Below are 12,124 nucleotides of genomic sequence, written 5' to 3'. Positions count from 1 at the left end.
TGACTCAAGTGATGTAAGTCTCTAAGAAACAAGGGATCTCATGAATCAAGCTTCGAAAAATCAACAAGTCAAAGGGAACCAAGCAGCAACAATGAAACCAATGTAAAATGTAATGAATGGAAGCAAACGAGTGATGAAGTGGTGAAAATGGATGGCTAAGAGGATGTAAAAGGGGCAATGAATGAAATATGGTGGAAGATACTCTAGCTAGCAAGCCAACAACCAAACAAACCACAACCCAAAAATGTGATACAACTTAGCACTCCTAAATAAACTATGATTTTGTAGAACCTTATTTTCTTTCCCTTTTAAAATTTTTTTTCTTTTATAATATATATGTACAAGTGTTTATATATACATATGTTCCTTTATTTTTTCTTTTTCTTTTTAATTTTATTTATGATAATAAATAATGAAATATGTACATCAAAGCTTTGGTTAGTGATTAAACCAAGCAAACATGGCCAAAAATATATGAACAAGGCCAAAAAGAAACAAAAGTGGCTACAAGCCAAGAGCATCATCACCAAGGTATATATGCAAGTGGTGATGTGAAATAAGATATGAATAAATACTACAAACTGAGGAGTGCTAAGAGTAATCAACCAAAACATACCAAAATAACCTGAGTATCAAATAGGTGACATGGTGAGGGAATAGTATGATATCCCTTAAGGTAATGAAGCGACAAGAAAATGAAGGATGAATATAAATGGATTAATGGAAAAGGTTTCAAATACCATGCTATCATTCATACTTGTTTATTTCTAACTTGATTCAAATTGTCCCTAGTTGTCTCCAATTAGCGCATAATGGTGGCAGGGGTTCAATCATTCTCGCAAGGTTTAAATTTGTTTGCCCACACTCTAAGGCGGTGCCACAAACCAATGTACTACACCAACCTTAAGGAACATCATCATCAAGTGAGCCTACTTATTCAATCAACAACTTGGAAAGGGAAACCAAAGACTTACCATCAGATTATGCACATCTAATTAACAAATGGTCAAAACAAAGGTTTTCAAAACTTACATGCATCTCAAGGGACAAGAACAGTCTATCTTCTTTTTGAATTTTTTTTTAAATAAGCAATAAACAAAGTAAATTTTGATATTAAGGGATTTGTTTTGGAGAAATTTGGGGCACGCACAAGCAAAAATAAAGTAAGACAATGAAATAAAAAAACATGCAAAAACATTCATCCTAAGCACAGAAAATGTTGAAATTCTTCGTCCCCCAAGTCAGACCCAACACTCTCCCCATTGTTTTGGACTTGAAAGGAAGGAGCACAAATTCCAATGAATGCAAATACTTTAACCTAAAACAAATGCAAATTCTAAACTAGAATGTATGCAAACAAAAATTAAAATGTACTGAAAAACTGGGTTACCTCCCTAGAGCGCGTTTTTAACGTCACTAGCTTGACGCCCTTCGGATTCAGAATTCACGGGATCTCACGCCCCACATCATACAACCAAACTGCATAAAAATACCAACACTCTCAACCTTCTCCAAAAAATAGTGCTTAATCCTTTGCGCATTCACAAGAAAGTCACCTCGTTTCGCTCTTAGTCTCACTGCGCCAAAAGGAGTTACTTCAACAACTTCAAACGGTCCTGACCATCTGGACACAAGCTTTCCAGGAAATAGTTTTGCTCTTGAACTAAATAATAGGACCTTCTCTCCTACATTGAAGTTTCTATTCATGATTCTTTGATCGTGCCACTTCTTAGCTCTCTCCTTGTAGAGCTTAGCACTCTGAAATGCATCCAACCTCAACTCTTAAAGCTCTCGGAGCTGAGCGAACCGTTTCTTCTTGATCGCTTCTAGATCCAAGTTTAGCTTTGTTAACGCCCACCAAGCCTTGTGCTCAAGGTCTACCGGTAGGTTGCATGACTTTCCATAAATATGGAGGAATGGAGTGGTTTCAATCGGGGTTTTGTAAAAAGTTCGGTAAGCCCACAATACATCATCCAGTTTCAGAGCCTATTCTTTTTTATTCGGGCCTACCACCTTCTCTAAAATCCTCTTTTATCTCCCAGTTTGCCCCTTCTACTTACCCTTGTGTCTGGGGGTGGTAAGTAGCTCCAACTTTGTGGTTCACATTGTATTTCCTCAAAAGGTTATTGAATTCATCCTTAGCAAAATGTGAAACCCTGTCACTTATCAAGTAGGTATTTGAGGGTATACTAAGTATGGGCTTGAGTATGTAAAGTAGGTATTTGAGGTATATTAAGTAGTTGTTTGAGGTATGTCAAATAGGTGTTTTAAGGTATACCACGTAGGTGTTTGAGATTAACAAGAATCAAACAATTAAAAACACCTGCTTGATAACTTCAATATGCTAAAAACACCTATGTGACATACTGTGAACCCCTATTTGACGTATCCTAAATGTCTACTTGAAATTTCCTAAAATTCTATCGAGTAGGCGTGCAGTTACACTATATTTTTTTTAGAAAAATGATAATAGGTCGGCCTAAAAAGATATTATCTCGCACCATAATTTATCTTTGTGAAAACACAAATTCTTGTCAGAGACGGTCTCTTTGAGAGAACATTTTTAATTGGGTCGACCCATTACATATTTTTGAAAATATTGTAAATAGGCATTAACAATAATGTAAGTAGACATTTTAGATATTGAAAATAAACATTAAAGATACGATAAGTAAACACTAAACATATGAAATTTTGAAAGAATAAGAGAGTAGCAAATCAGTAACGTTAATCTTAGTGGGCAGTACAAAAAAGCCCAACGAGCTACATCGCTTACTGTCCCCAAAAAATCCAGACTTTACACTTTTTTCCTCTGAGACCCTAAATCCCCAAGTCTCTTTCCTTAACCACTCATTCGCAGTTCAATTTCATTCGAAACCCTAAATCCCTAAATCTCTTCCGTAAACCCTAAATCTTCAATCCTTTTGAATGGCGAAGAAGCGAAAACTCACTACCCCCAAAGTGGCAGAAACAACAACCTCCACACAGAAGAAAAAGGTTCCGAAAACGTTAGAAGAAGATATCAAAAAACCGCAGGACTTACATCAAGAACAAGAACAAGTGCAAGAAAATCAGTCAACTGAAGTCGAGGTAGAAGAGGAAGAAGAAGAGGAATTCGAAGAGGAAGAGGTGGATGAAGAAGAGGAAGAAGAGGAAGAGTAAGAAGAAGAGGCAGACGATGAACCGATCTCGAAGCTTCTAGAACCATTTACGAAGGACCAGCTTGTTATGATACTTCGCGAAGCAGCAGAATCGCATCCGGATGTTGCTTCACGTATACGCAAAGTCGCTGACGAAGATACTGTTCATCGCAAGATCTTTGTTCATGGATTAGGTTGGGATTCAACGGCGGATTCCCTTCGAACAGCTTTTTCTCAGTACGGTGAGATTGAAGATTGTAAAACTGTGACTGATAAGATATCGGGGAAGTCAAAAGGATGCGGCTTTATACTTTTCAAGTCGAGGTTAGGAGCCCGATACGCTTTGCAGAATCCACAGAAGAAGATTGGGGGGAGAATGACTTCTTGTCAATTGGCTGCTGTAGGGCCGGTATCAACGTCGTCAACTTCGTTTGGGGTGGTGAAACCTGAGGTTCCTGCTTCTGAGTGTACTCAGAGGAAGATTTATGTGAGTAATGTAAGTGCGGACATTGATCCAAAGAAATTGACTGCTTATTTTGGGAAATTTGGAGAGATTGAGGATGGACCATTAGGGTTAGATAAGCAAACTGGCAAGCCGAAAGGGTTTTGTTTGTTTGTTTGTAAGAGTGTTGAAAGTGCAAAGAAGGCATTGGAGGAGCCTCATCAGACTTTTGATGGACATGTTTTACACTGTCAGAAGGCTGTAGATAGGCCGAAGCATGGGAAACAGCAAATGGGTCAAGGTAGAGGGCAGCATTATGGAAGGAGAGTGGATAATCCGAATTTTTCCGAGCCCTATCCATCCTTACCTTTATCATATTCAATCCTCAACCTATCAATAGAAAACCATCCATTCATAAGTAAGTTACTCCATGTGGAATTCAATATAAAAAGAACATTGATCATAAATTTCACCATTGTAAGGTAATTTAATTCATATTTTAATCATTACCAACACAATACAATTATCCTCATTCATTAAATAAACTTTATAATATAGTTAAACTTTAACCTTGCATTCTTCCTTAACTTTCTAGACACGAATCGTTAAAATTATTGTTTTCACTTATTCTTATAAGATTCCTTTCCCACAAAGTGTTGATACATATATTATACACAACTCTTCACTTAATATCATCTCCAATACTATTAAACTTTTGAAACTTTGCTAATTAAATTGTGTCCAACGAAACTGGGATAATGAACACCCTTAGCCTTGATGCCCAATTGCAGCAAGACTTCTCAATTCTTACACCGTCCCGCTCAAACTGATCTAATTTAAAAAGTCGAAACCTTATTCAATTTTGACGTAATATTTGTTTTAATTTTGTTTTACCATATATTTGTTTTAATATAGTTTTTGAGGTTTATAATACTTCAGAGTATAAAATCTGAGATAGATTATCAGCTCTGAAGTATGGATTCAACAATCGTTCATCAGATGCTTTGAAATCCAGTTGAAGAGTTATGTTACACTATCGTCTTTCGCATTAGACGAATCGTCAATTTTGTATGTAGGTGATATAGTTGATTTAGTTGTTGATAATGGGGTGTCTTCAACCTTCTTAAGAAGTAAAAAAGTGGATGCATATTTTGACTCTAAACTTTTAAAAAACATAGATATATTTAGTTGTTTGAGTGATACCAAAGATAAAATCAATGCATGGTGGAATTATATGGAGCACAAGTTAAGAAAAATCTATGAGTATGTGTCTTAGTTTCTCATTTTTAATGTTCGTAGATTAAGTTACATTTCCTTCCCTTTTATTTATTCTGCACATTTTTTTAAATAGATATTTTTCTCTATTTTACATATTTTCTTTTTAAAGAGTGAACCCCATTTGCAAAATATACCTCGCTGAAGGTCATATTCTCTATTATGTTTTAATTTTAAATTTTATTTGTATAGTAACGTGGTAGATAGATTATTGTATCTGATATACTCCAAACATCAACATTGTGGGCATTTATTTGACTTTGAATATACCGCATTGTACATCACTGGGAATGATAAGGTTTGACTTCTCCCTTCAATGAAACATGGAGATATGGTGATTTAACAAACTTGGTGAAACACATTAGAGCTATTCTTGCTCTTTCTTGCGCTGGACGGGGTGTTACCAATTACTTTGAATTGTCTTGCTAAAGACCTATCACATCTACTCACATCTATTCACCCTAAGAAATTATATATTTTTTTCCTAAACTCATTTAAGTATGGTGATTTAACAAACTTGGTGAAACTAATTAGAGCTATTCTTGCTCTTTCTTGCGCTGGACGGGGTGTTACCAATTACTTTGAATTGTCTTGCTAAAGACCTATCACATCTACTCACATCTATTCACCCTAAGAAATTATATATTTTTTTCCTAAACTCATTTATGTTTCTATATAAATCAATTACTTATTATTTTCTTTAACAGGAACTACGTTCCCTATTAGTTGTTTGTTGATCATTTTCTGTTTTGGACACCATTTGAAAGGGTTCGTTTTGTTATCAATTTGTGGACATTCACAAAGAAAAACAGCTTATGTGGGTACTTTTGGACTTTAGATGAATTAATGATAAGAGATAATATTAGTTATAATTGGGGCGTTGATATTTTGAAAAAAGTCCAAAAATAACATCACAATTTAATTAGGATCTCTGTCGCTCCAAATTTGAAACAACACTTTTTCCGAAATATCAACGCCCGAATTATAACTAATATTATCTCTTATCATCAATTCATTTAAAGTCCAAAAGTGCCTCAATAAACTGTTTTTCTTCGTGAATGCCCACAAATTGGTAACAAAACGAACCCTTTTCAATAGTGTCCAAAACAGAAAATGATCAACCAACAACCAATAGGGAACGTAGTTCCTATGGAGTAGTCAAGAAAATAATAAGCAATTGATTTATATAAAAACTTAAACGAGTTTAGGAAAAAAATATACAATTTGTTAGGATGAATAAATGCGAGTTAGATGTGATAGATTTTTAGGAAAACAATTCAAGGCAACACCCCGTCCAGCGCAAGGAAGAGCAAGAATAGCTCTAATGTGTTTCACCAAGTTTGTTAAATCACCAACTTTTGTATCTCCATGTTCCATTGAAGGATGAAGTCGAACCTTCTCATTCTCAGTAATGTACAATGCGGTATGCTCAAAGTCAAATAAATGCCCATATTGTTGATGTTTTAAGTACATCAGATACAATAATCCATTTACCACATAACTATACAAACAAAATTTAATATTAAAACATAATAGAGAATGTGACTTGCAGCGAGGTATATTTTGCAAATGGGGTTCAATCTTTAAAAGGAAATATGTAGAATAGAGAAAAATATCCATTTAAAGAAATGTGTAGAATAAATGAAAGAGGGAGGAAATATAACTTAATTTACGAACATTAGAAATGAGAAACTAAGATACATACTGATAGATTTTTTAGAACTTGAGCTCCATACAATCCCACTATGTATTGATTTTATCTTTGTTATCACTCAAACAACTAAGTATATTTATGTTTTTTGAAAGTTCAGAGTCAAAATTTGCATCCACTCTTTTCACTTCTTCAACAACAAAAAAAGGTTGAAGATACATCATCGTCAACAACTAAATTAACTATATAACCTACATACAAAATTGACGATTCGTCTAATGCGAAAGACAATAGTGTAGCATAACTTTTCAACTGGATTTCAGAGCATTTGATGAACGATTGTCGAATTCGTATTTCAGAGCTGATAATCTTGATCCCATGATAAATACTACAATTATCATCAAGGATCTCAATTTCATACTCTGAAGTATTAGAAATTTGAAAAATTCTATTAAAACAAAATTATGGTAAAACAAATATCAAGTCAAAATTGAATAAGGTTTCGACTTTTTAAATTAGATCAGTTTGGTTGGAACGGTGTAAAGATTGAGTAGTCTTGCTGCAACTAGGCATCAAGGCTAAGGGTGTTCATTAGTGGGTACCCGGTATTTCGGATACCCGGTTAGTCGGGTACCTTATTTAACAGCCCGTGTCCCGACCTAATTTATCCCTGGTTTCGTTGGGCACAATTTAATTAACATAGTTTCTGAAGTTTAATAGTATTGGAGATGATATTAAGCGAAGAGTTGTGTATAATATATGTATCAAGACTTTGTGGAAAAGGAATCTTATAAGAATAAGTGAAAACAATAATTCTAAGATTTGTGTCTAGAAAGTTGAAGAAGAATGCAAGGTTAAAAATTAACTAAAATATAAAGTTTTTTAATGCATGAGGAGAATTGTATTGTGTTGGTAATGATTACAATATGAATTAAGTCAACTTAGAATTGTTAAATTTATGATCAATGTTCTTTTTATATTGAATTCAACATGGATTAACTTATGAATGGATGGTTTTCTATTGATAGCTTGAGGATGATATTAGACATATCGGATTGTGCTATAACTAGTACTTGGGATGAAAGGAGAAAACTGGTGTTGGAAGTTCTAGAGATGTTGAATAATTTTGGAGCTTATAATAGGTTGTGTTTTCAGTTCAGTGCGACTTAAGATATTTATGAAAAGATTGGAGTTTGATCAACAAGTTAAATATGATAAAGGTAAGGATGGATATGGCTTGCTATATATAACTGATTTAGTTAGGAAGAATTATTTTAGAGAGTCTATTGATATTAAGTTTCTTTATAAAGTAAGTTAGACTATACTGTGAGATACAAGATATAATAGATTATCATATAAATGATTTGGTTGATACAAGAATAATCTTAAGGTCTTATACTTTGTTGTTTAGATTTGAGGAGGGTGATTACTTCAAAAATTTAGGTAAGAAAGTGTCTTGTGGAAGTTTATATATGTTTTAAGTTTAAATTCTATCATTATTGTCAGTACAAAATGTTGATGCTAAATGGTGTGGAAGAACTAAACTGAAATTTTGTCATCATGAAAGTGAGATCTCTAATTGAAGAAGAATTATAGATATCTTGAGTATTTTCTTATTTAGAATTGGGAAAACTCTACTTGTGGTATCGAGGATGTTATGATTGTATCGAGGATGTATGATTTTTATGTTAGGATAAAAGCTAAACCTAAATGAGTCATATCTAAGGCTATCTTTGGTTAAAAGACATTGAATTTAAGGAAAAAGTTTGGAAATAAAGGCTAATTTAAGAGATTTTTTATAGAAGGTCACTAATGTTAGAAGAAATATTATAAGTTGATCGAATGGTTGAAGTTATACATATAATTTACTATTAGTCTAGAGACAAGAGCCATCACGTGATAAAAACGACTTGATGGATGGAAAAAAGCAACTTTCTCATTAGGAGGTAGGATTTCAATTGTTAAATCTTGTTCGAGAAACATCCCCATATATTTCTTTTATCTTTATAATGCTTTGATTGCTATCATGAGGTTATTGGAGAAAATAATGCGAGACTTCCTCGGGGGGATTGTGTAGAGGTGAAAAAGGATCAATTGGTACATTAGGATATTGTGAAAAGAACTGATTGAACATGGGGGCCTAGGAATGGGAGATATGGAGTCAAAAAATGTGTTTTTGTTAGGCAAGTGGCTATGAAGATTTTCGAGAGAACTGAACAATCTGTGTCATCAAGTCATCAGAAGTATTTTTGGGTCTCCATTAAATTAGTGGGAAGCTCCTGCAACCTCTAACTTCTCCTTTTTCTGCCCCTCGAAATCAATTACTTCTCAGCTATCTCCTACAAGTTTGCCTCATATTAGCTTTAAAGTGGGGGAGGGGAGGATAGGTTTTCGGGAGGTTATTGGGTGAGTCTTCATCCTTTCAACTCTTATCGAGATGTTTCACTTTCTTTATAGCATGAAACTCCAAATTCTTAAATCCTATTTACTTTCTAACTTGGACTCTATTTTTAAATATCCACCTATAAAGATTGACGTCCAACCAGTTGCAGATTTTTGTCCATCATCTAGAAGTTTACATCGTCCGAAACCTTGCCTCTATAATTTGGAACCCTGACCCATCCCATTCTTTTTCTTGTGCCTCTTTTTATTCGGTCTTGGTGTCTACACCCTTTGTTCCCACCTTTTAACAGAATCATATAAAAGGTGAAAGTTCCAGGCAAGATTGAAGCCTTTGTATGGTTGTGTCAAAGGAAGATTAATATGATGAAGATCCTCCGTAAGCAAAGACCCAACAAAGCATCGAGCCAGACCAATGTTCGATGTGTAGGGCAAAGAGAGAGGATTTGGACCACTTGTTTGTCCATTGTAGTTTCACAAGGGGTTTGTGGTCTAAACTCTTTAATATTAGGGGAAAAAATGGAATGCCTCGAAGAAGGTGGACCAATATTTTATCCGCATCATATCATGGTTTGGAACTACGAATGACCTCGGTGTTGTGTTTTTGCCATTTATTGGTCTAATTGGATGGAAATAAATAGAAGAATCTTCAATGATAGATTTTTAATGTTGGACATCATTTGGGAGAAAGCGAAATTCCTAGAATTGCTTTGGAGAAAGGCTTATGGGCTTTTTAAGCACTATTCTATGAGTGTTCATTCGGATCGAAAAAATCACATTTTATATCCAATTCGAAATACACAAATGATTGTTCGGGACGGCGTCCAATTTTCAAAAAATCGATTTTTTTAAGAGATAACTACTTTTAAAAGTTTCGTGTATTCGGTGTTCAGCATGAATTTTTAAGATATTTTACTAGATATCTAAAAATATCCCGTTGGTTTTTCAAGTTATAGATTTTCGGATATCTGAAAATGAAAAATTCATTACATATCCAATCCGAAAAATCGTCAGATCGGGTCATTTGGATCGAATATTTTTTTAACGCCACTACACTATTCTTTGGTTTATTTTTATAGAAGCCAGTGGTATTTCTTGATGTAATGTAAAGAGTATTCTTACAAATTCTACTTATTAATCATTATATATTTCACTTTTCAGTAATAAAATTTCCTATTGAACATAAAAATATTAAAACAAATATATATATATGTGTGTGTGTTGAAAAGAGACAAGAAGATAACCTTGAGCTTTTAAGAAATATTAAATGATAAATGATTATAAATAGTTATTAACTAAACACATAGTAAAGTATGCATTTGAACTTTTCACATAAATTCATTTTGATGAAAATTAATTCAATTGAATATTCATTTATCTAAAAAATGTGTATTAAAATAATTTATGTTATAGTTGCCTAATTATGTTTCGAAAATAGTACGTGTAAGATTTTTAATTGATATTGTTAATAAGATAGTTGTTTCTTTCACCTTAATTTTATCAAACAAAGATACAAAATAATATTGTTTTGAGATGAATAGCACATAGATAGTATTTATACTTGGCATCAAAATATTAATCTCATGTTAAAATAAAATTACATAAAAGATTAGGTGTAATATGTTAAAATTTTAATACTTTATATTTTTTTATTATAATATGTCCCGACCATTGATTTTATTTTATATTTGTTGATCAAAATCTCAATATAATAATATCAATATACTATGCATCAACTTCGATATAAAATCATTCTAAAAAAGTTCTACTCAACATGTTAGTTTTATATATATCAATTATAATTATAAACCAATGATAGTGTAAGATACTAATCTAATTTTTAAAATTTTTTCTAATTGGTCTTGAAATTAAATTATCTAATTGCTAATATATTTTTTGAATATGCTAAAATAACATTTGTCATTATAGACTAAAAATTTAGTTATCAAAATCATATTTAATTATCTACTTATTGATATTAAGTTAGTCAATATTATAAGTATTGTTCATATTTTCGATTGTCAATAATTAATTAACTTTAAAAATAAAATACATGTCTCAACTTTTTTTATTATTATATCCAATCAATTATAAATTCAAACAGGAATTAATTAATTTGTGATTGATTTTCGTCTTTTTTGAGTTGATGATTAATTTTCTTATATTAATTCAGATTATCATTTTGATTACTTAATTTACAATTATTTTATTTCATAACATTCAAATAATATGAACTTATAATAATCTTTAAATTGTTATATATTATATTCTCTCAAAACTAGCTAGAGTCATTTAAGTCAAAATATTTGTGTACATAATCTTTTGATCTTATTTTTCATCCTAATACAAAAACTTAAGTCAAAATATTTACTATAATTATTTCCTTAATTATTGTTATATGTTTTAATTTATTCATTTACCATTTTTTAGTCATATTATTAGTAAATAAAAATTACTCCAATCAATATGCCATGTAGTTATTTCTCCTCCAATGAAAATTTTCCATTTGTAATTTCTCTTTAGAAGATAACACTTGAAATTTTCCAATATTTTTATGGTATTGTATGATATGCTTTATTATCATGAATTAAATAAACTTCCTTATTTTGTTATTTATAGAAATTCTTGTTAGCAGCTTTCACTTTTGTTGTATATGGAAACTTTTATTTGGAAACTTACTGTTCACGTAGGATATTTTGTGAAATATTTCTTTTTACTTTTCTTTAAGCAAACCGTCATTTTGAGATGGCGGTTTGATCTAAATTTTTTTAACAAATAGCTTTTTAAGAGCACGATTTGATGTGAATGATGAAAAAAATACATAATTATAAATGCAAAACCGCCATATAAGATGGCGGTTTACTTTGGTATAATTTTTTGTTGCTTCGTGTAACAATTTTGCCATTTACTTTATCTCAAATACATATTTAACCGGGAGGTCGTGAGATCAAATCCAAGCGCCACATTTTCAGCATTTTTTTTCTCATAAATTTGTATCAATTGGGCTATTTAGCCCATACAACTAATGCGTTTCTCGGAGAGACCGTCTCTTTCAACAATTTGTGATGGGACGAAGAAGGAGAACATTATCATGAAAATGAATGAAATTGTACTTAAGTTACTGGCATTGATTAACTTTAAAAAAAATTATTGGGATTGAATAATTAATGGTATGAATAATTATGAAAGTTTAATGTAATTTAATAAATAATAATA

General features: G+C 32.1%; 1 protein-coding gene across 1 annotated transcript; it reads left to right on the top strand.

Moving 5' to 3' along the window:
* Positions 1 to 2,771: 2,771 nt before the first annotated feature.
* LOC130813885 (UBP1-associated protein 2A-like) lies at positions 2,772 to 7,739 on the top strand. The gene has a single exon (XM_057679792.1). It carries the CDS (start codon positions 3,229 to 3,231, stop codon positions 4,066 to 4,068), a length of 840 nt encoding a protein of 279 aa, XP_057535775.1. The 5' UTR covers positions 2,772 to 3,228; the 3' UTR covers positions 4,069 to 7,739.
* Positions 7,740 to 12,124: the final 4,385 nt, after the last annotated feature.

This window comes from Amaranthus tricolor, chromosome 1, assembly GCF_026212465.1.
Source record: "Amaranthus tricolor cultivar Red isolate AtriRed21 chromosome 1, ASM2621246v1, whole genome shotgun sequence".
Classification (NCBI taxonomy): Eukaryota; Viridiplantae; Streptophyta; class Magnoliopsida; order Caryophyllales; family Amaranthaceae; genus Amaranthus; species Amaranthus tricolor.
This window is presented reverse-complemented; position numbering and strand designations above follow the sequence as displayed.

Excerpts from the sequence above, each read along its gene's own strand:
- LOC130813885 (XM_057679792.1), top strand. The coding sequence starts at position 3,229 with ATGATACTTCGCGAAGCAGCAGAATCGCATCCGGATGTTGCTTCACGT.